Source organism: Zea mays, chromosome 3 (assembly GCF_902167145.1).
Source record: "Zea mays cultivar B73 chromosome 3, Zm-B73-REFERENCE-NAM-5.0, whole genome shotgun sequence".
Lineage (NCBI taxonomy): Eukaryota > Viridiplantae > Streptophyta > Magnoliopsida > Poales > Poaceae > Zea > Zea mays.
This window is the reverse complement of record NC_050098.1, coordinates 68,507,557-68,532,515: the sequence shown is the minus strand read 5'-3', so window position 1 is coordinate 68,532,515 and position 24,959 is coordinate 68,507,557. Positions and strand designations below refer to the sequence as shown.

The following is a 24,959-nucleotide window of genomic DNA, read 5'->3' as shown; positions in this document are numbered from 1 at the left end:
GTCGCAGCAGATGCGACGTTTTCGCTCGCCCAGGGGAAACGTGGCGTTGCTCCCCTGCCATAAACCAGGCAACGACGACCCTTTGTCGCCGCAGCGTGCTATCGCCCCACCGCTTGGCGCGGTCGCCCCCTCCCCCCATAGTCTTCCTTGCCTTTTTGTCGCGTGGTACTGCTCACTCCGCGAGAGGCTTGGGCCTAACAACAGCTCCTGGGAAGTTGGTTGAGCTGAAGCAGGGTGGACACCGCGGTGCATTCCATGATGCTAGGAAAGTTCTCGCCTGGGCTCCCCACGTGGGGGAGGTGATCTCCCGTGGTATTAGCGGCAAGGCATCCCTGACCAGGGGCACAACTTTCCTTGCTAGGCGGGGACGTGAGTCCATCTTACGACTCTAACAAGAGGATATCCAGGAACGAGTCTCGGACACAGTCCAATACTACCACTACCTCAGTACGATTGGGTCGTGGCGAGCCCTGCGACCCATGGTAGTCCAGCGGCGGGTCAAGTCGGAGGTCGCCGAGGCTTCTGGCTTGTCGAGCAAGTCGCTTGCCAAGGGAGACGGGTCTTCTGAAGCCCTCATCATCTCTCCTTCTTTGTTGTCGATGAAATCCAGACTCTCGAAGCGAATGTCCATCCCAGTAGTCCAGACCATGCCGCTGTTGTTGCTAGTCATCTGGAGTTTGGATGGTCTCGTCGCGGAACGCGCAAGTCCGCTACCTAGCGCGCCAACTGTCCATGTTAGCTGTACTTTGGAACTAGTTGTTGACAACTGTTTGAGTAAGGGCATCCAACGTTTTGACCGATGTTACATCATACACGTTCAGTGTGTTATAGTCTCTCTCATATTGTTGTGCAACCTTGCGAAGTACCATGTTTGGCAAGGTATCTGGTGGCATACTTGACATGGCTGATACCATATGGTTCTCTCCAAACATGTAGTAGCCCTCCCAAATTGTTGTATGAAATTGTCCCATCTAGTGTGACATGTCGTGCACACATGCTTATCTGTTGTGTTCTATCTCTACGGTATCACTGGTATTTGGTGCTTGTCCAAATAATTCTAGTACAGATAAGTGACATGTTTTGGTTTGTTTCTTCATGAACTTCATCAAGTCTTCTTTTAACTTGTGTCTTGAACTCTTGCATCATCTTGTAGGTCTTCAATGAGTCTTCTAATGTCTTTTCTTAAGGTGTTTATTTTTCGAATCACATCTTTTCCTTGATCCAAGTTCACTGTGCATCCTTTAAACTATAACCAAGGACACTAGCAGATATTGTTAGTCCAAATAGTTATTTGATCATTAAACACTAAAACTCAATTATTAATAGCTTTGGTCTATTTTCTTTACAATAAACATCATTTAAGTTACTAATAAGACAAAGATTGTTTATTACTAGTAATTCACTATTCAACTCCGTTGATAATAGTGTAAAAACCTTATTTGTTATTAGTAACTCACAAATTAATTGTCCCATTACTAGTATCTCACTAATCAATAACTAACCCATCTTAAAACATCCCACTAATATCTACTAAGACATTACTAGTATCTCACATAACATTAATCCTAATCTTGATATTTCATTTGATTTAATTGCTAAATATAATTGACCAATTCAGGCGCGGTTGACTGGGAGATGACGGCCTATACCTCTCTAAACTCATCCTCATGATACTTCTCCGACGGTTCTTGCTCTTGACCTGATGTGATTATAGCAAGAGTGAGCTTCAATACGGTCATCGCTCACCAAGTGTGAGGAAAAGTGTAAGGAAAATGGACCTCGACCCATTTAACTAAATAATTTTGATGTTTGAGACTAATGTGTTTGATATTGTTTGTATTTATATTTTATAGGATACTAAAATAACTTAGACTAAGGCATTGAAAAAGCAACACCTTAAAATAAGACACTATGAAGACCATAATGATTAGTTTCAAAGCTGGAACAAGGATAGCCATTCACGTCCACATTATCATGTACAATAATGACCAGCGAAACGAAATCAGGTGGAAGACCTATCTGCCTTGGGGATCTTGGGTGATGGTCATCTCATTCAGACTGCACGCCTCAACAACAACTGCTGATTCCACAGATTTAGATACTCTGAGGTTGAAGTAAGCCGGATGCTTTGGCTCAGGTAGAACCACACTCTCACTATTTAGCGCAGCAACTACGTCGGACATGGTGGGCCGATCGTCCGCATTTTCTTGGACGCACATTAGTGCGATGTTAATGTACCGCCTAGCCTCTGCTTCATGCATCTCTTTCGAAATGGATGCTTCTACAAGATCAAGCCATCTTCCTATCTCCCACAGGTGCCATGTCTGCAGAACAGCAGAAAGCTCATCAAGCCTCCATGATCTGTACAGCTGTTGTGCCATAACAACTTGCGTGCATTTTGCGGAGAAAACATATACTTACATATCCGAGAAGGTTAAGAAAGTCTCCATATTGGTGAAAACCTGAATTCCTTTTCGCGCTAAGGATCTCAAGAAGTAGAACACCAAAGCTGAACACATCAGATTTGACCGAGTAGATGCCTTCAGAGGCATACTCCGGAGACATGTAGCCACTGAAATCATTATATTAAGCAAGATAAAAATGTTATCCTAACATATTAGAATTGCTTGATCACCCAATACTAATTAAGAGGTAACAAGCTAACAATGTTGATAAACTCATGTGTTCTTACTATGTTCCGACTACCCTCTTTGTGTTTCCTTCAGCATCATTGGAGCTACAGATTCTTGCCAACCCAAAATCTGAAATTTTAGGGTCCATATCCTGGTCCAAGAGAATGTTACTAGCTTTAAGGTCTCTATGTACCACGCGCAGCCGAGAGTGCTTGTGCAGGTACAGGAGACCTTGCGCTACGCCTTCAATTATGGCACGCCGTTTATACCAATTAAGCAAACTGCTTTGTCTTTCATCTACAAACCAATCGGGTATAAAACCAAAATAAAGAGTCTAGTTGATAGTGTTAAAAGTGAATTGAAATATTGAGCACTACAATTTGTTCATGTACAAGGATCTGCATACCAAAGATAAAGAAGTCCAGGCTTTTATTCGGCAAATATTCATACACCAAAATTTTTTCCTCGGCTTGAATGCAGCATCCCAAGAGCCTAACCAAATTTGTGTGTTGTAGCTTAGCTATAAGTTCAACTTCATTCCTGAACTCCGTGAAACCCTGTCCTGAATGCGAAGCAAGCCTTTTAACTGCAATTTCCTGACCATCTGATAATTGCCCCTGAAAGTATGTAGAAAAGCATGTATATGTATTGGCAAGTATGATTTGTTAAAATAGAGCTATTTTATAGGGAGTAGAGGTGATTTTATTCCATTAAAAAACTCGACCTATGCGTGAGACGACCGTCCCAACATTACATTAAGAGAAAGAAATTTTCATTTAGGTCGAGAAAACCTCTAAACCACTTTCTCACCCATATATAGCGGCATTATAGTTTATGTGAGAACAACCATGATCAGGGTCAGACTTTAGACCTGTGCTTTGGCGTGTGACAGACAAAAAGATTTTTTAACCACAACCTAAAAATTGCTTCTACGATGAGTCCAACCCAGGATCTAAAGAGTGTTACTCAGACCATCTAATCAACTCGGCTGTATGATCCTTCGCCATTAAAAAACTATCATCTTATAGAATTTGCGTTATTTTGAGCCCATTCTAAAACCGGCTTGGATCTAATTTAAGTGTCAACATATTTCTTTATAAAAATGTATTGAAATCTATAGATTCAAACTAGTGTACCGTGATAACGTATTTCATTAGGAGTTCAATATATTTAATTGGGTTTTTTAATCTTTGATATTGTAGTTGCTTATGCATTCTTTTACAAGTTTACACAAAGTTAGAGAGGTTTGATTTAAGAAAAGTAGAGTAAACTATAATTTGGAATGGAAATAGAGTAGGGTGCAAACCAATACATGTTAATTCACTTAAGCAGTCGACAAGGATTCTAGATGACGATTCTTGCCGGGTTGTTTATTAGCAAATAGGAAGTATCCGTACGTCAGAATTCATGGAGGATGTCATGTACGGCATCCCCTACTCCAGGCGACGTCGCGCCCGCGACGTACGCAGGGCAGCCGAGCATGCAGCACAGGAGGCGGCTGCCCAAACCAATTAGCCGCTAGGATTAGGCAATAGAAGATATCTACCCTATTATTTAGGAGAGGATTGCTCCTTTCTGTTAGAGGTTATCTAGCCTTTTATTTAGGAAGGGATTAGCCCTTTCTGTTCAGCCGTGGGCTATATATATACATGTAATCAGCACTTGAGAAGGAAAAAAAGAACAATTATCCATCTCTCTCTGTCTCCTCTCAAGCCCAGCCACCGTAAGGGGTATAACCTTCGGCCCTGGAAGACACGGCAGGAGACTACGAACTCCGTAGTCGAGGGCCGCCTACCCTTGATCACCACGCTCTTGACATCTGGTATCAGCGATCCAGCCGATCCTCCACCTCCTCACCAGCCGCCGCCAGCCCTAAATCACCGCCCAACCCACCCTCGCCGACCTCTTCATCTGAATCTGCAACCAACCCAGCAGCCACCATGTCTGAGCCGTCTCTCGCCGACGTGCTGGACATGCTCAAGACCATGACCTCGGAGATGCAGACCCTCAAGTCCGACATGGCAGCCATGAAGGACAGGACTTCGTCAGCGTCTGGCACCGCCGATGGCAACCAGACGGATAGACCCCACGATCAAGACTTCTTCCCGAGCCATAAGAAGTGGGACTTTCCCCGCTTCGACGGCACGATCGATCCAATGCTCTTCCTCAACAAGTGCGAGGCTTACTTCCGCCAACATCGCACCATGGCGGAGGAGCGCGTGCGCATGGCGTCCTATCACCTGGACGAGGTCGCGCAGCTATGGTATATCCAGCTTCAGGACGATGAGGGCACCCCATCGTGGGGACATTTCAAAGATCTCCTGAACCTCCGGTTCGGGCCCCCGCTCCGGTCTGCCCCGATGTTCGAGCTCGCCGACTGCCGACGCACCGGAACCGTGGAAGAATACGCCAGCCGATTCCAGGCCCTTCTACCCCGCGCCGGTCGGCTTGAAGAGGCGCAGCGTGTCCAGCTCTTCACCGGGGGCCTTCTACCGCCGCTCAGCCACGCCGTCCGTATCCACCATCCAGACACACTTGCGGCGGCCATAAGCTTGGCTCGCCAAGTGGAGCTGATGGAGAACGACCGGCCGGTACAGCAACCAACGCGGCCAGCACCGCGCGGTCTCCCGGGCCCCGCACAGCGGGCTGCCCTGCCGGCAACAGCGCCGCTCCTGGCGCTCCCGGCCCCTCCAGCGGCCGCCCAGCAGGGACGCGGCGAGAGCAACCAGAGGCGTCTCACACCGGAGGAGATGGCGGAACGACGACGCCAAGGGTTGTGTTTCAATTGCAATGAGAAGTTCACTCGTGGCCACAACAGGTTCTGCCGCCGCCTTTTCTTCCTAAATGGTGTGGAGATCGATGACGTCGAACGGGACGGCAACGCGGCAGCGGAGGATCCCGGCGACAACGAGGCGCCCGTGTTCGCCTTATGGGCCGCACCAGGGGCGTCCATCGAGGAATCGCCGTGTTTCTCCCTCTCCGCTCTCGCCGGGGTCCGCTTCATCGACACCCTCCAGATCGGCGTCACCATCGGCAGCGTCCGATTCTCCACGCTCCTGGACTCGGGCTCCTCGCACAGCTTCATCTCTGAGTCCGCAGCGCGCCGCACTGGGCTCCCTATCTCCGCCCGGCCACGCATGACGGCGACGGTAGCCAACGGCGAGCGAATCACCTGCCCAGGCGTTTTGCGCCACGTCACGTTCTCCGTCCAGGGCGACGTGTTCAGCACGGATCTCTTCGTCATGCCGCTGGCTGGGTATGATGTCGTTCTGGGCGCCCAGTGGCTCGGCACGCTCGGGCCGGTGACGTGGGATTTCAAGCGCCGCACCATGTCCTTCATAATGCAGGGGCGCCCGATCTGCTGGCCGTGCGCCCAGGGCGCCAGCGCGGCGGCCATCTGCTCCACCACGGCCTCCGCGTCCCTCCTCGACGAGCTACTGCACTCCTTCGACCCCGTCTTCGCCGAGCCTCAGGGGCTACCTCCACCGCGCTCGCGCGACCACCGCATCACCCTCCAACCAGGCGCCCAGGCCGTCGTCGTGCGGCCATACCGCTACCCCGCGACTCACAAGGACGAGCTGGAACGCCAGTGCACAACGATGCTCTCCCAGGGGCTCATCCGCCGGAGTTCCTCGGCGTTCTCTTCACCCGTTCTGTTGGTCAAGAAGCCTGAGGGCTCGTGGCGGTTCTGCGTCGACTACCGCGCCCTGAACGCCATCACCGTCAAGGACGCCTTTCCCATTCCAGTCGTCGACGAGCTGCTCGACGAGCTCCACGGCGCCAAGTTCTTCTCCAAGCTGGACCTCCGCTCGGGCTATCATCAAGTCCGCATGCGTCCCGACGACATCGCCAAAACGGCGTTCCGCACGCACGATGGGCTATATGAGTTCCTCGTCATGCCGTTCGGCCTGTGCAACGCTCCGGCGACATTCCAAGCACTCATGAACGACGTTCTGCGTCCCTTCCTCCGCCGGTTCGTACTGGTGTTTTTTGACGACATTTTAATCTACAGCTGCTCTTGGGCCGACCACCTCCGCCACCTCCGAGCCGTGCTCACCGTGCTGCAGCAACACCAGTTGTTCGTCAAGCGCTCGAAGTGTGCGTTTGGGGTGTCGTCCATCGCCTACCTCGGCCACGTCATCTCCGATATCAGCGTCGCCATGGATCCCGCCAAGGTGCAGGCAGTGGCCGATTGGCCCCAACCGCGTTCCGCCCGCGCGGTACGCGGGTTCTTGGGCCTTGCGGGCTATTACCGCAAGTTCGTCCACGACTACGGCACCATCGCAGCACCCCTAACGGCGCTCCTGAAAAGGAGGGGTTCTCCTGGACTGAGGACGCGGCGGCGGCGTTCACAGCCCTCAAGACCGCAGTCACCTCGGCCCCGGTCTTGGCGCTTCCGGATTTCACACGGCCTTTTGTTGTCGAGTGTGACGCCTCTACTCACGGATTCGGGGCGGTGCTGCTCCAAGACAAGCACCCCATCGCTTTCTTCAGCCGCCCCGTCGCGCCACGCCATCGCTCCCTCGCTGCATATGAGCGGGAACTCATCGGGGTCGTGCACGCCATACGCCACTGGCGCCCATACCTGTGGGGACGGCGCTTCACGGTCCGGACAGACCACTACAGCTTGAAGTTCCTCCTCGACCAACGCCTCGCGACAATTCCGCAACATCATTGGGTCGGGAAACTTCTCGGCTTCGACTTCGAGGTGGAATACAAGCCGGGCGCCCAGAACACCGTCGCGGACGCGCTGTCCCGCCGAGACACACCTGACGGCGTAGTGCTCACCATCTCGGGCCCGCGTTTCGACTACATCGAGCGGCTACGTCAGGCACACGCTCTCGACCCCGACCTCGTCGCCATCCGGGATGAGCTGGCCGCGGGTACCCGTACAGCTCCGTGGGGCCTCGTCGACGGGCTGGTCACCTATGATGGCCGGCTGTACGTCCCTCCCGCCTCGCCACTCCTGCTGGAGATCGTGGCCGCGGTGCACGAGGATGGGCATGAGGGCATGCAGCGCACTCTCCACCGACTTCGGCGCGACTTCCACTTCCCCAACATGCGTCGCGTCATCCAGGACTTCGTCTGCGCCTGCCCTACGTGCCAACGCTTCAAGACGGATCATCTGCAACCGGCCGGTCTTCTTCTTCCACTACCCGTGTCGACTGGAGTGTGGACTGACATCGGGCTAGACTTCATCGAGGCTCTACCCCGGGTCAAAGGAAAATCTGTCATCCTAACGGTGGTGGATCGCTTCAGCAAGTACTGCCATTTCATCCCTTTAGCTCACCCGTACTCTTCTGAGTCTGTGGCACAGGCGTTCTTCACCGACATTGTACGCCTCCACGGGATGCCACAATCCATGGTTTCCGATCGTGATCCGGTGTTCACCTCCACGTTCTGGAGGGAGCTGATGCGGCTCATGGGCGCCAAGCTACATATGACCACGGCGTTCCATCCGCAGTCTGATGGACAGTCAGAGGCTGCCAACCGCGTCATCGCCATGTACCTCCGTTGTTTCTCCGGCGACCAACCGCGGGACTGGTTGCGGTGGCTGCCTTGGGCAGAATATACATACAACACCGCGTACCAGTCTTCTCTACAGGAGACACCGTTTCGGGTGGTATACGGCCGCGACCCGCCCACCATCAGATCGTATGAAGCAGGGGACACGCGCGTGGCTGCTGTGGCCCAAACAATGGCCGACCGTGAAGAATTCTTGGCCGACGTCCGTCACCGCCTAGAGTAGGCCTAGGCGATCTAGAAGCGCTACTACAACAAAGCTCACCGCCACGTCTCCTATGCCGTTGGGGACTGGGTGCTCCTCCGACTCCGTCAGCGGCCGGTGGCTTCCATTTCTCAGGCGCCAAAGAGCAAGCTTCAGCCCCGCTTCTTTGGGCCGTACCGCGTCACCGAGCTCATCAACGAGGTGGCGGTACGTCTCGAGTTACCTCCACGCGCCAAGCTTCATGATGTGTTCCATGTCGGCCTCCTCAAGAAATGGGTGGGCGAGCCTCCCGCGACACCACCACCGTTACCCGCTGTTCATCATGGAGCCATCAACCCTGAGCCGGAACGTGCTGTGTGCACTCGCGTCGCTCGCGGGGTTCGACAGGTGCTCATCCGCTGGAAGGGAGAACCCGTAGCATCCTCCACATGGGAAGACCTCGACGCCTTCTCCGCCAAGTACCCAGCGTTCCAGCTCGAGGACGAGCTGGTGGTCGAGGGGGGGAGAGATGTCATGTACGGCATCCCCTACTCCAGGCGACGTCGCGCCCGCGACGTACGCAGGGCAGCCGAGCATGCAGCACAGGAGGCGGCTGCCCAAACCAATTAGCCGCTAGGATTAGGCAATAGAAGATATCTACCCTATTATTTAGGAGAGGATTGCTCCTTTCTGTTAGAGGTTATCTAGCCTTTTATTTAGGAAGGGATTAGCCCTTTCTGTTCAGCCGTGGGCTATATATATACATGTAATCAGCACTTGAGAAGGAAAAAAAGAACAATTATCCATCTCTCTCTGTCTCCTCTCAAGCCCAGCCACCGTAAGGGGTATAACCTTCGGCCCTGGAAGACACGGCAGGAGACTACGAACTCCGTAGTCGAGGGCCGCCTACCCTTGATCACCACGCTCTTGACAGTGACTTTGAGGGCTAGTTTGGAAACCCATTTTTAAGAGATTTTCATTTCTAAAGAAAATTAGTTTATTTTTTTTGGAAAATAGAGCTCTCAAATTAGCCCTTTGTTACCGACTCCTCGCTGGTGAGTCTGTAACCTTGGTTTCCTGGTGTCCTTCAATGGGGAGTGGAGAGGGAGATTGGAGTGGCGCAAGGTGTATGGAAGAAGAGGGCGCTGATCACCCAGATCTCCTGCGCCGGCGTCGTGCCTGGCCAGGATGATCCCAGGTGATCTCGCCCAAACAGAAGGGAGATCTTATTCCTGGTTGATTATTACAGCTGATGCCCAGCCGCCTTTATAGCCATAGGCGATCTCAGGATAGACATATCTACTGCTACTATTTAGCCACATAAAAAGGAACTAACCTATTATTTAGGAACTGCTACTATTTAGCCACATAAAAAGGAACTAACCTATTATTTAGGAACTGATAAAACAGAAACTATTCCTGACTTATCTACTCTTTCCTATTTCTGCGCCTTGTGAATTGGCGGCCCACAAAAGCATCTATAACATTTCCCTCCTCTCCGACAAACAACTCGTCCTCGAGTTGTATTTCTGGATATCTTCTCTTGAACTCATTACATTGTTCCCATGTAGCATCAGCCGGCTCACGTCCAAGCCACTGGACCAGTAACTCCCAAACACCTCTATTTAAACGAGCCTTCACTACTTGTGCTGGAACCGGAAGTACCTTGCCATGCAGAATCGTTGGTAAGGGTACTAGTGCGGATGGGGGCTCCCCTTGGAATTTCTTGAGAAGTGCCACATGAAACACATCATGGATTCTTGCATTGGTTGGCAGCTGTAGCTTATAGGCGACCTCTCCAATGCGTTGCAGAATTTGATATGGCCCATAGAACTTAGGTCCTAATTTGGATGTTGCTGCTGGAGTGACACCCACTGCCGACCTTTGGTGTAGACGCAGCCAAACCCAATCGCCGACAGCATACTGCACATCTCGACGGACACTGTCCTGCGCCTGCTTCATTGTTACCTGAGCTTGGATTAGCCTTTGTTTGATGTCTGCCAAGAAAACATCTCGATCCTGAAGTTGCTGATCGACGGCAGCTACTCTGGCTGTCCCAGGTGTATAAGAAAGCATTGTTGGAGGGTCCCGGCCATATACAATCCTGAATGGAGTGCACTTGACCACAGTCTGGTATGACGTATTGTAACAAAATTCAGCCCATGGAAGCCATTGTAACCAAGTTTTTGGCCGATCACCTGCCAAGCAGCGTAAGTACATCACAATAATTCTGTTAACCACTTCCGACTGTCCATCGGTCTGGGGGTGAAACGCGGAACTAAGTAACAACTTGACCCCAGCAAGGTGAAAAAGCTCGGACCAGAAGGCACTAGTAAACACTGTATCTCTATCACTTACAATTGAGCACGGAATACCATGAAGGCGCACAATCCCTTCGAAAAATGCCCTAGCCACGGTCACTGCGGTATATGGATGGCCAAGAGGAATAAAGTGGGCGAACTTAGAGAACCTGTCGACCACTGTTAATACCACTGTCTTGCCACCAACCTTAGGAAATCCTTCAACAAAGTCCATGGAGATGTCGTTCCAAATTTCCGATGGTACCGGTAGGGGTTGCAGCAGACCTGCTGGATGTAGATGCTCAGTTTTATTCCGTTGGCAAGTGGCGCATGCTTGCACAAATTCTCTGACCCGTCGTAAGGCCTGTGGGCTGTAGAAGGATGCTCTCCATCGATGTACAGTCTTCTCAATGCCCTCGTGACCACAATTGTGTGCTGCTGCCAGGATTTCTGTCCAAACTGCTGAAGCGTCCGGAATGAAGACCTTCCCTTGAAATAGTAGCAGACCATCAGCTTCCGTCCATCCTGATTTTGCAGTTCCCGCTGTAATGGCAGCCCGCAAGCTTAAGACCTGTGGGTCGGTGGCAGCTTCATTGCGAAGGGTGTCAAACAGCTGAAAATGTGGTGCCGAGATGCTGTTAATTTCTGCGGTGTCTTCGTCGCGTCGAGACAAGGCATCTGCTGCACCATTCAATTTGCCCGGCCTATACTCCACTGACAGATCATATCCAAACAATTTGCTGACCCATGTATGTTGCGGTATTGTAGACAACCGTTGATCCAGGAGGAATTTAAGGCTATAGTGATCTGTCCGTACCAGAAAAGTTCTTCCCCATAAATATGGTCTCCAATTCCTCACAGCTTTGACTAAACCAATCAATTCCCGCTCATATGCTGGTAATTTCTGATGGTGTGGTGCTACAACACGACTGAAATATGCAATGGCCCCATCTCCTTGATGAAGGACTGCTCCAAAACCAGTCCCTGATGCATCACAGTCCACTATAAACTGTTTAGAAAAATCCGGCATCTGTAACAGTGGTGCTGATATAAGGGCTTGCTTGAGTTGAAGAAATGCCTCCTCTGCCCTTTCCGACCAACGGAACGCCTCACGCTTGAGAAGAGCCGTGAGGGGTGCAGCTATGGTCCCATAATCCGCTATAAACTTGCGGTAATAGCCAGTGAGACCCAAGAAACCTCGAAGTGCCCGAATAGACCGAGGGTGCGGCCAAACTTCTACTGCTGCCACCTTATCCAAATCCATAGAAACGCCCTGAGCTGAAATAACATGACCCAAGTAAGCGACTGATGTTTTGCCAAACGAACACTTGGACTGTTTGACTGATAACTTGTTTGCTCGGAGTGCTGTAAATACTTCCCTGACATGTTGTAAGTGCGCTGCCCAGGAAGTGCTGAATACCAGAATATCATCGAAGAAGACCAGGACAAACTTCCGGATGAAGGGTTTCAGGACATCATTCATGAGGGCCTGAAATGTGGACGGTGCGTTGGTGAGGCCGAAGGGCATGACTAGAAACTCGAAGTGACCTCGATGAGTGCGGAACGCTGTCTTCTCAATATCATCTGGGTGCATGCGTACTTGGTGATATCCACTGCGGAGGTCCAACTTTGTGAAGAAGCAGGCACCGTGTAACTCATCCAAGAGTTCGTCGACCACCGGAATGGGAAACTTGTCCTTGACTGTTTTGGTATTGAGGGCCCGATAGTCAATGCAGAAACGCCAGGATTTATCAGCTTTCTTCACAAGTAACACTGGATAAGAGTAGGCAGATGTGCACTCCCGAATGATGCCTTGCTGCAACATGTCTTCGCACTGGCGCTCGATCTCGTCTTTCAACAATTGGGGGTATCTGTAGGGCCGAACTGCAACTGGTGGCGTCCCTGGCAGCAGCCTGATGTGATGGTCGTGACGCCGAGGTGGCGGAAGGCCACGTGGTTCAGCGAAGATGTCGGCGTAGGAATGCAGTAATGCCTGTAGTAGTTCACGGGGTTCAGACAGGGCTGCGCACTGAGTATGTGGCGCACCCAGTCCTATCCAACGCACCTTGCGTCCCAGGCGCCAGAACTCCATGGATAAGGCGTTGAAGTTCCACAATATGGGTCCCAATGACCGAAGCCACTGGACCCCCAGGACAATGTCGAAGCCGTCCAGAGGAAGACCGTAGCAGGTGATGTGGAAGGTCTCCTCGGCAATAGTAATTCGGAGCTTGGAATATATCCCGTTGCTGGCGACGTTGTCCCCGTTTGCTACCTTGATGGAGAGACCCGGTCTTGGTGTGACTTGGAGGCCCAGCTGGGTGGCCACAGCTTCCCGGATGAATGTGTGGGTAGAGCCTGTGTCCACCAGTGCCACCAATGTCCGATCCTTGACCCTGACCTGGAGCTTCATGGTGCTGCTGATGTCAATGCCCGTGAGGGCATGAAGAGAAATGCCCAGGTCTTCCGCTGCTGCATTTTCCTCCATGTCGTCGTCCATTTCCAGCAAGAATACCCCCCTTGCGGTGCACTTGTGATCAGTCGAGTACTTCTCGTTGCAGTGGTAACATTCTCCACTTTCCCGTTTCGCTGCTAATTCTTCTGGTGTTAGACGTCTGAAACGCGGTCGATTTGGAGCAGCCGGCCTGGCCCCTTACCGACTCCTCGCTGGTGAGTCTGTAACCTTGGTTTCCTGGTGTCCTTCAATGGGGAGTGGAGAGGGAGATTGGAGTGGCGCAAGGTGTATGGAAGAAGAGGGCGCTGATCACCCAGATCTCCTGCGCCGGCGTCGTGCCTGGCCAGGATGATCCCAGGTGATCTCGCCCAAACAGAAGGGAGATCTTATTCCTGGTTGATTATTACAGCTGATGCCCAGCCGCCTTTATAGCCATAGGCGGTCTCAGGATAGACATATCTACTGCTACTATTTAGCCACATAAAAAGGAACTAACCTATTATTTAGGAACTGCTACTATTTAGCCACATAAAAAGGAACTAACCTATTATTTAGGAACTGATAAAACAGAAACTATTCCTGACTTATCTACTCTTCCCTATTTCTGCGCCTTGTGAATTGGCGGCCCACAAAAGCATCTATAACACCCTTACAGTTTTTTCATTCTCTCCGTTATTTTTTATTTGTCGTGGTTTAGTTCAAAAATAAACTAGCGAGCGATAAATATTCGAGAACGGATGTAGTAATTAATAGTAACTTTATGTGGTTACTAAGTGCGTATAATTTTTTTTATTTTTTCCACTAATGTCTATTGTCATGGTGTTCTCTGATGATGGTTGTAACTTGCAAGGCACTTAATAATCCTGTAACTGTTCCATTTTCCTAAAAGATGTGTTTGCTATGCCCTAGCAAGATGCTTATTTTATTTACCTTGTACACAGGGCCGAAACCTCCCTGTCCAAGTCTATTTTCTTCTGCAAAGGATTTTGTGGCCTCCAGTAACTCAGAAAGGTCAAAAAGAGTAAACTCTGAACTCTTCTGTTCAATTGTCCAAACCAAGGCGTTTTCTTCAATCCTATTAGCACCAGCTCTGTCCTGCGAACTCAGCACTCCTGAATTGTAAGCGTACATAAATCTAGCATTAGTTTGGTAGAATAACTGTTCCGTCGAAACCTAGGAAATGAATACGACGACAGCATCCACGAAGCGCAACAAACCTTTCTTTGGCCTCCTCAGCCACAGAAAGGTAAAGGTTGAACATAGCAGAATTGCTACCAGTGGAATAGCTATACCAATAATCCACAGTTTACCTTTGCGTCCTACGCATAATAAATGAAAAGTCAGCAGTGATTCCAAATATCTATCTCTAAAAAAAATGTATAACAAGGATCTTTCCAAGAGGTTCAATATGCATGGATCAATGTAAGCCAATCAAGACATCAATGCTAATCTCGACCTAGATGAGGAGATAAATTAATTGATCAAACTCTCAACCATTTTATAATTAGTAGCTTGTTATATTTGACTGTATCTATGCCTAACATAATGTTTAGTGTGTGTATATGTGCTAGATTCCAAACAAATCCTAAAGAGGTTCAGTTAGTTGTAGTTAATAAATTCTTTTGGTGCCTTAAACCCATACCAAACATTGCCTTTGGTGTCCTAAAGGAGCTAGTTTCCAACTTGTTGGCTATTTCAATTTGGATTACACGGGTTTCAAGATTAATAGGAAAAGCACTACCAAAGGGTGTCATATGCTTGTTAAATCACTAGTGTCAAGGGCATCTCACATCTAGAAGAAAAATGGAAAAAATCCCTGTACACCATCAGATCTTATACTCATCCTTGTGTGCCACTGAGTGGTATATACGTAATTTTTTTGTGTGTATGACATGTGGGGCCAGTGGCACACAAGGAATAAGTATATTTTCCGATGGCATACAGGGAATTTCCCCAAGAAAAATAGTGTTGCCATGTCCACCGATGAGATAGAGTACATCATGATGGGTACCTGTCATGCATAAATTCTTTACATGAAGCAAAACCTTCTAGATTGTGGTGTAATTCTTGAAAAGTTACCCCTTTTGGGTGATAATAATGCATCGTAAAACTTGCCAACAACCCAATTCATTACTCTCGCACCATGCACAAAGATATCCACCATCAGTTCCTTAGAGATCATGTAGCAAAAGGTGACATTTTACTAGGAGTGAGGACAACAGATCAATTATAGATATCTAAAACAAAACCTTTAGATGAGGCATGCATTTTTAAGTTGAGGAACAAGCTCAATGTTCTTGATCTAAGTAATTTCACTAAAATATGAGCTTGTGTTGTCCCTTTGAATGCATTTTAACTTACAACCATGTTAAATTATCTTGCTTTTGTAGTTAGGATTTGCATAGACTAGTTAAGAAAATTGCCAATGCGGTGATGATAAGAACATTAAGTTCCTCTATCATGTGGGATCTCTCAGTCACCATTGGATTGACTAGGACTACAAGTGGTTTTGGTTCATATTCTAAGGGTACCACTATAGGATCTATGCCAAGGACATCAGAGTTATCTGATTTTATAGTGTCACTAACAAGGATACATAATGTTTATTATGGTTTCGCTGACCCACCCAATAGACTACACAACAAGTGATACCCCCTACAACCCATGTAACCTCTCTATCTCACTAGTTGTTTGTTGAGCAATCATATAGAGCTGTAGTGAACATTCCACCTGTAGTGAGGATCCTTCATGCACTTATGAAGAGGATACTACTACTAAAAGTTGTGTACGATGAGTCTCTCAACAACATAAAATAGTGGCTTCTAGATGCACTCATCTCTCACATAGAGTATGATGTTGGTGACTCCATATTATGTGAGATTGAGGATCTAGTGCCAGATGGATTTAAGGCTCATCGTCAGCTTCCCCACGCCCACTACTTATCCTATATGTTCTCTTAGCTAATTTCACATCTAGAATTGGCATTAACACATGAGAACTCTCCCAAGGCTTTTGGGTATTATATGTTGACCAACATAGTGGATGCGTGCCCATGAGCTATAACACTTAGCTAGAGGGGTCAAGTGATTTTAGATGAGCAACATAGATAGTAGCAGACACATGATAAGGCTATTTGTCAGGTTGAGCAGGTAGAGTTAGATCAGCTTTTGTAGCAGCGATGTGATCGATGAAAGCTCATACAAGGACTACCTTGTGCCACCATCTTAACTTTTGTTGCCACCATGTTCACACAACTCTAAGGTTGGTGAATCTAGCACCATACCACCATTTGTCCCACCATCATCTAATGAAAGGATATCTGACCTTTTAGTGTAGATGAATGTAGGTCAATAGAAGATGGTAGTGGAGGGCAAAGCAGTAAAGGCTTCTAGTATAGTAGGAACACTATGATGAAGAGGTCAAGGTAGAGCAGAGACATTAGGCCAACCTCTAAGAACACTAGATTAAGAGGACGTTTAACATGTTTGAGTAGATTTCACCTTGATAAGACTAGATCTAGCAATAGATAGGGCCTTCAATTTTACATATTTCTAGCATATCCTTCAACATACATGAGTTCTTTCCTTAGTACCACCAGTCTAGATTGCAGTCCTTGCCCCTCTTTAGAAATACTAGGCTAGATATATAGTTTGAAGGACTTTAGTTTAGGGCCTTTATCATTAAGTGTCCTGCCCCACCCATGATGGTAGTTTTCACTCCACCAAGACAGGGAGTGGCACTAGAGGCCATGGGTGTATCTCAACAACTCACCAATTCACCAAGATAGGGAGTGGCACTAGAGGCCATGGGTGTATCTCAACAACTCACCATTAAGTGTCCTGCCCCACCCTATGATGCTCTAACTCCTTAGGGCGCTTAAGCCACATGAGTTAGGTCAAAAGAGAGTCTTCACCATTTCTAACTCCTACAACCCCTATGACTAGTACCATCAAGACATTACCTTCCTCGATCACGTCATCAGACCCATAGTAGCAGATAACCATGAGTAAGTCTTCTCCGTCCTCTATTACTAGAAAGGCGACAATTATAGTATTAGCCATTGAGAGACATTGAGACCAGTTCAACAGCTCGACATACCTTAGTTCCTAACATGATTGCTACCATCCATCCACAAGACTCTTAGGTTTAAGTGCTTGGCATGAAAGGGGAGAGGAGAGAGCCGAGAAGGATTTGATATCTTTATAGTTGATACACACATTTTTCATGCATGTTTATCTTTATGCATTGTATGATACACTATGTCCTTGCATATATATATATATATATATATATATATATATATATATATATATATATATATATATATATATATATATAATGATTTATGTCTTCTATATATCATGTTGTCAGTGCTTATTTGTTGCACCTATATTAATTCTTATGACAAACGAGTTCTTAATAAAATACTCACACTTAACACATATCTTTTCAATAGAAGTTATGGACTTGGTTTGTATGAACATGCCATATCCTTTTTGCTCTTATTGTCACAAGTCCATGCAAATGATGTTTGCAAACCTCAATTCCACTATTATACAAAATACTTGAGGTTGTGTTTTCATCAATTGCCAAAAAGGGGAGATTGAAAGCATCTAGGTCCTAGTTGGGTTTTAATGATTAATGAATACGCTAGACTATTATGGTTAATATATGTTTTGCAAAAACATTATAAATTAGGTCATGGTACTAGTTATTTCTTGGGCATATGTGCTACTCATGTCCCTATTGATGGAATTCAATTCTAGTTTATAAAGATGAGCATAAAGATTAATGGATGACTAGTTCTAATTGTCCTTGGAGTTGAGTGAGGGACACTTAAATTCCTTACTTTTCCCTTTTACCATACTATAAAGGGGCATGATTGGGTAGCTTGATCTAGTTGAGTCTTCTAAAATCCAGTGCTAGCTTGCTCTATGGAAGCCAAAATATTATTGAGATCAAAGCCAACTTGAAGATTGTTTGAACTAGATAGAGTTGGATATGTTGTCTATGCACAAGACATGCATAACACCTTATCTCGATTGGTTTCATTCAATGCGACACTGTTGAGTCTGGTGTGCACCATACGAGAGTTACTATGCTAACTCTAAGTAGTTGGGGAGGCTTTGGAGTCATTGAATGTATCTGGTGATGCACTAGATCTCCCATCGTACATGCATCATTGCAAGTTAAAGACTTTGACTAGGGAGTCAGTGCACTCATCGAACGTACCTAGTAGTGCACTGGGCTCATCACTAAATCGATCTATTTGTAGATGGAGAACCCAAGAGACTAGCATGGTTCACTGGATGAGTATGGTATTCACTGGATGTGTCATATATTAATGACTAGTTTGGAAACTAGCCATTATAGACTCATCAGATGTGTTTGGTGTGGGAAGAAGTGGTGCACTGAACACACTCGATACCCTCGATTCTCTTGAGTCGATGGGTAATCGCTAGTCCTTTACCTGAGGGCTATAAATACCAATCCATGTCATCCATTTGTTTAGTACAAGAAACCCTTTGAAGAGAAAGAGAGAGCCTTTGTCTAGTGACGTGTTTGAGCTTTGATAATCGCGAGACTAGGGACCTCATTAGTGCATAGAGAGTGACAAGTGTGCATTTATGATTCTCATTAGGTTTGTTCAGGTCAAGTGAGATTTTGTTCTTATTACTCTTCGAGATCGACATCACCTACACAGTTTGGTGGCGATCGAGAGTTTGGTGATCACTCGATGGAGAGTGTGGGTGGCCCAACTCATGGTGTAAATGGTAGTTGGTTATTGACTATGCTAGAGTGTTTAATAATCGACATGTAGAGAGCACTTGATATTTGAGCGTATTAATGCTTTGTTTGGGGTACTCTAGTATTAACCTCAATCCACATGTGTTGAGGCGGATTGGGGTGTAAATTAGTTTAAGTTACACCCCAATCCACCTTAATACATGTGGATTGGGGTCAATACTAAAGTATACAAACTAGGCCTAAGTGGGGCCCACACCCTTGCGTGGGTGCTCCAACAATAACTAGTCAGGAGTGTCGACTCTTTGATGCCTAAAAACATGCTATATTTCTAACTCTTCCTACACTTTGAACATTTTCTTTTGTGCAGTTAAAATATTATATCTACATTACTAGAATTGTCATGCCTGAACATCATTGGAACCTTTGATGTGAAATATATGTAACAAGGATAGAACACAATTAAGGACAAAAGTGTGAAGTTGGTTATTCAGTAGGATTAAATTATTGTGAGAAATTTTATATTAGTCTAGTTCACCATCCCCTTTCGCATCCTGACCCTATGAGATGATCTATCCAAATGAAAGATTTAAGGAACCTCTTGATGTGTGTTTAAGTACGTGAAAGATGCATATCGTAATATAATTAATGTTGTGATAGGATTTTATACACGTTTATATCAAAAAAAGAGTAAAGGACCTGATACATGTGAGACTTTCATGTTTTTTGTCATGTTCATCTAAATGTATTTAAATAACTGCATACACACATGATAAACAGTGGGTACACGTGTAGTTTAAGCCATAGTTATTAAACTAAACACTAAACATATCTAAACAATCAAACTGGTAAAAACAGTTTCAATGATGATATAAAATTGTGGTTAGAGACATGTAAACACTAAAATATGTGGTTCAACGACCCTTTAAACGATGAAATATGAAAGTTTAGGTGCTAGACAAACTTTCTAGATGGACAAAATTGGACTTATGCATGAAGAAGAAATTTTTGGTGCCACTTAAATGGTGTTGATATGATTATGTGTTCATGCATAATCATTTATGGGGCAATTGCGTCAGTGCCCCTTGTTTTTAGTGTAACTGTAGCTTTGCCCTTGTTTTTTAGGCATTGCGTGTTCACCCCAGATTTTTTAAAACGAAACTATTGTACGCCCCTAGTCGGTTAGTTGCATTTAACATTGTTAATCTTGATAAAACGACAAGTATACCCTTTCATCATTTAAATAGTGATTTGAATATTCTCAAAAATAATAACAGATATGGGAATAATTCAAATTATTTCAATAGTAATTTTAATTATTTTGACAATAATTCAAATTATTTTTAATAATTTGAATTATTTTTGGAATAAAAAATTTTGTCAATAATTTATCAATTTTTTTGAACATATTAACAACATAACACCCACACCATATTAAGCATAATAATTAGATATTATATGTTTAATACAATGGGGCAAACATAGGCTAACAACATAACACCGACATCATATTTATTCACACCTTATATTGTACTTAAAATGTTGTATGTAGGCCAAGGTCAGTGTCAGCAAATAGTTTCATTGACTATTTATTAGATTGACATATCTTATAATAAAATAAAATTAGATAAAACATGCATTCTTAATAAAAAGATTCATTATATAGTTTATAGATATTTATTTTTTCTCATTCTTAAAGAGTTAGTGATGAGTTTCATCCACGTAAATTTTAATTTTTTTATCTTTTTAATTACACTATCGTGTAAAATTAATAACTATATAAGAATTTATTTAATGTTAATGAAATCCACGTAAAAACCTCGCTAACGCTGGCCTAAGGTCTTGCTGCAAATCTCTAAAAACTGACTAATAATTGGATCTAGAGATTTGAAATCGGACCTAAGGGGGTGTTTGGTTGCTCCTGCTAAAGTTTAGCTCGGGTCACATCAAGCGTTTGACTTTTAAATAGGAGTATGAAATATAGACCCAACCAACTGGACTAGATTCGTCTCGTCTTTTAATCTTCGGCTGACAAATTAGTTTTATAATCCGACTATATTTAATACCCGGAACGGAGGTTCAAACATTCGATGGGACATGGGCTAAATTTTAGCGGGGTGTAACCAAACACCCCCTAAAACGTGGACGTTGAATAGAGAGTACGTTTCTACGGCAGGCAGAAAAGTAACGGGAACACACATCACATCGGCCGGGGGAAAATAAAGAAAGGTGACAAGGAAGAATCATGACATGTCCCAACTAGTACTAGGCAATCACGTTAAGAGTATCTTCAACACTTATGTATATTTAGCATCCTAAGAGCATCTCTAAAACACTCTTTATTTTTGACTCTTTATTTAACTCTTTATTTGTCTCCTCATAAATATTAAACTCTATATATAACATCTCAATCCAACATACTCTCCAAAATGCAATTTAGCTTGGCTAGCGAGAGTTGCTAGCCAAATTTGGCTAGTGAGGAAGTTAATTTAGAGAGTCAGATAGCTTAGCAAGTTAAATGATTACTCTGTTGGAGAGCTATTATGCTATTAAGTAATTAAAATTTAGCTTGACAAGCTATTTAGCTAGTCTCTTGAAGATGCTCTAAGTTATTATAGATCTAAGAAGTTGTCAAAACACTTTAAGAAGTAAAAAAATATCACAGTTCTCTATTTATTGGTACTAATTTTTTATGTTGTCCCTAAAAAATTAGGTCCGCTTTCTAGTTTTAATTGAACTGGTGGTAGAAATTAGTATCAATTTTATGATGTCTTGGGAGATCAGAGTTATCCATGTAAGAACAGATAGTCGTGGCAAGGATGTGAAGGCAGCACAGAGGTGCTCTAACGGCGCCTCGACATAAGAGGTTGTCTGGCGGTGATGACATCAAGACGTTGATGATAAGATATATGGTCATCTTAGCGGTGGGACGATGTGAACGATGTGAGTCAGTGGTTGGAGTATACTTTTCATGATGGACTTAACACTAACGTTGACTTGGGGATAAAGTAGGGATAAAATTGGTTTTTATAGAGTTTGTAAATTTAGGAACCTGATTTATAAAATCGTTGGAGAACAGTTTTTCTAGAAAACTTCTTAAATTTATACAAGAGGTTGTCTACCATCTTGTAAGAAATTTTGACTATTTTTACTAATTATTATTTTTTGTTTTTTTCTAAAAAACCTATATAGTTCTTTGCTTAAGATTGTAACTGTCGGGATAACTACTTAAATAAGGTTATATCTAGCAGCTTATTTATCCCATCGCTATATTTAAAATCCACTCTACAAATATTACACAGTGTAAAATAATGTAAAATAGTATTTTATATAACCTGCTTCTAGTACTGAGATTTGGAGCCAGAAATACCTGTCTCTTCTTGTGCTGCGATAGGCGTGGTTATCATCTGCGGCGCTGGTGGCGCTGCAGGTGGAGGCTGCGGATACACCGTGACTGGTGTTCCGGGAGGGGTTTTACCGATCGTTGGCACTGCCGAAGCCAAAGAGATAATACGAAGCATGGGGTCCCCTTGGTAAAATTTGTAGATCTCGTACCTCATGTTACACCGCACCCCGAGAAGTCGACCTCCTCGCTGCCCGTCGAGGTACTGGAGCGTCACCTGCGGGAAGTCTTGCAAACAGGCGGCGCACTCGTCGGCGGTGAGGTCAGGCGTGCACTGCACAGCGCAGTAAATCGTCGGCAGGGAGCTAATGTCCATCCGCGCGGTCGTGAACCTCCTGATGCTGTTGATCGCGGACTCGGACGTGTCGTTCAGCAGAGTGAACAAGAGGAGCCTGATGTAGTCCGCGCTCTCCGTGAAGTTCTGGGCGTCCATGAGGACGGTGACCTCGTTCTCGTTGCCGTTGACGGTAGTCGACAGGAAGTCTTCGTTGGAGAAGCTGACGAGGCAGCTATCGTAGTACACGGTGGCTTCCTTGTTGAACGCGCAGAGCTGCTGCGCGTCCTCGAAGCCTATGGTGACGCAGTCCTTGCAGGCGGAGGCGTTGATGTCCCCACGGCAGAGTGCAAGAGCGTACACCAGGTCCGGCACTGCACCCGCGGTACCCGTGGCGAAGAGGGGACTCGTGTTCGAAGAGGCTTTCTTGGGAAGGCTTGCCGCGAGCTGGCTGAGGTTGTCCTGGTAGGTGCTGGCCGCCGTGTAGTTGCCCGTGTTGCCGCAAACTGACCATGGTTGGGCATAGGCGGACGGGAAGAGGAGAAGGGCCAGCAGCACGATGGCCATGGTGGGGGTAACGACACCGAGGATAACTAACAGGTAGGAGACACATCGTTGTTGTTGTGTCAAACAATTTTAATATGTGGCCGGCACAGTCCTGTCAACATCAGTTTAATTCATTTAAATAATCAAATTTCTTGCACAAGTCGACGTCAGCGTCAGTACATCACATTGTGAAGCACCCCCCAAAGTCATGTCATATTTGGACGACGAAGACGAGTCAAAGATAAGGAGTGCGTGGAATCCACGGTAAGACTTGGAGCGGAAAAGAAGAAGATGATGAAATATCAAGGTGCACAATACGGGTTCGAGCCAGAGATTGAACATTTCCAACCGTATATATCACATGCAATTGTTTTTATTTTTTCCGTTTCACCAAAATCAATAGTGTCTATATATTTTATTAACCGAACCAAGTTCCTAGAATATAAATAAATCTACACAATTAGCACAACAGGAAAAATCAAAATCTTCTGCTACAGCAGTCATTTTCGGCAGCCATAAGCTATCGAAAATAGACCCTTTGCCGTCGTAAAAAGCTATTTTCAGCGGCTTTTGGCCACAAAAAAATATAAAAAAATAAACGTTAATTTTTGGTGGCCAGCGAAAATAAAGACGGCTGAAATTTTTCTAGAGTTATTCTCGGCGGCCCCCATTTGGCCGCAGAAAATAAAAAATTTCAGAGAAAAAATATAAAAGAAATGAAAAAAAACAGCAATTTCAACAACAATATAATCACAATAATATGACAGAAACAGTAATTCTAAAATTACACATTTAACACAAAATATCACAATTCTTTACAAGTACATCATGGTTCACCAAAATACCACTAGAGTCCACAGTTCACAATTGTTCACAAATACATCACATAGTCCATTACTGTCGACGTTTCGGACCTAGGGGGTCCGTGAGCCAACCAGTAAATTTGTCGCTGCATGCCCGTGCCCAGATGGGTTGGCGCGAGATGGAACACAAGGTGAAAACGCGGCTCGTATTATCTCGCACCAGGGGGGGTGTGCTCGTAATAGGGGTTACAAGCGTTCGCGAGAGAGAGAGAGTGAGCATGTTCGTTTGCTCGTCCCTCCGCGCGACGTTCCCGCAGAAAGGCCCTAGACCTCCCATTTATAGATGCAAGGAGAGGGTCCAGGTGTACAATGAGGGGTGTAACTTATGCGCTAACGTGTCTGGCAGAGAGGTGCCTGAGCCCTGTGTACATGCCAATGTGGATGTCGGAGAGGTGCTAGAGCCCTGTGTACGCGATAACGTGGCCGTCGGAGAAGTGCCTGAGCCCTATAGAAGCACAGCTGGCGGTGCTGCTGGGATCCTGCTGACGTCTCCTTGCTTCCGTAGGGGGCTGAGAACCACCATCGTCATGGACGCACGCGGGGAACCATCATTACCTATTACCGGGACGAGCCAGATGGGACGCCAGTCTTGTTCCCTCATAGCCTGAGTTAGCTAGGGGTAGGGTAATGATGTATCCTCTGTGGCGCGGTCGGTCCGAGCCCAAGGTCGGGCGAGGCGGAGACTTCTCCCGAGGCCGAGGCCTAAGGTCGGGCGAGGCAGAGCTTCCTGTTGAGCCCGAGGCTGAACTTACTGTTGTCAGCCTTGCCCGGGTGGCTAGCACAGCAGTCGGAGCGGGTTGAGCGGCGCTGTTTTCCTGTCAGATCGGTCAGTGAAAGGGCGAAGTGACTGTGGTCACTTCGACCTAGCCAACTGAGGCGCGCGTGTCAGGATAAGGTGCCAGGCTATCCTCGCATTGAATGCTCCTACGATACGGTCGGTTGGTGAGGCGATTTGGCCAAGGTTGCTTCTCGACGAAGCCTGCCCGAGCTGGGCCTCGGGCGAGCCGAGGGTGCGCCCACTGCCTGAGGAGACCCT

The 24,959-nt window shown here is 46.3% G+C and overlaps 1 protein-coding gene across 5 annotated transcripts; it reads right to left on the bottom strand.

Annotated features, from left to right (window-relative positions):
* Positions 1-1,880: 1,880 nt before the first annotated feature.
* Positions 1,881-23,125, bottom strand: LOC103650178 (G-type lectin S-receptor-like serine/threonine-protein kinase At1g11410). Of its 5 annotated transcripts, none has more exons than XM_008675816.3 (7): positions 22,208-23,125; positions 14,310-14,411; positions 14,023-14,204; positions 3,040-3,250; positions 2,693-2,930; positions 2,422-2,572; positions 1,881-2,324 (listed from the first exon to the last, which is right to left on the bottom strand). In XM_008675816.3, the coding sequence occupies exons 1-7, from the start codon at positions 23,079-23,081 to the stop codon at positions 2,016-2,018; spliced, it is 2,067 nt and encodes a 688-aa protein (XP_008674038.1). In that variant the 5' UTR covers positions 23,082-23,125; the 3' UTR covers positions 1,881-2,015. The 5 variants fall into 5 exon arrangements, with proteins under 5 accessions (XP_008674038.1, XP_035822120.1, XP_035822122.1 ...); XM_035966227.1 differs by having other exon boundaries at positions 14,023-14,227; positions 22,208-23,073; XM_035966229.1 differs by having other exon boundaries at positions 14,023-14,227; positions 22,393-22,414.
* Between the last annotated feature and the right edge of the window lie 1,834 nt (positions 23,126-24,959).

Coding starts and splice junctions, on each gene's coding strand:
- LOC103650178 (XM_008675816.3), bottom strand. CDS start 23,081: ATGGCCATCGTGCTGCTGGCCCTTCTCCTCTTCCCGTCCGCCTATGCC. Junction 3,251..14,022: donor GTTTCGGCCCTGTGTACAAG/GTAAATAAAATA, acceptor ACATACTTTCAG/GGGCAATTATCAGATGGTCA. Junction 2,931..3,039: donor CCTGGACTTCTTTATCTTTG/GTATGCAGATCC, acceptor ATTGGTTTGTAG/ATGAAAGACAAAGCAGTTTG.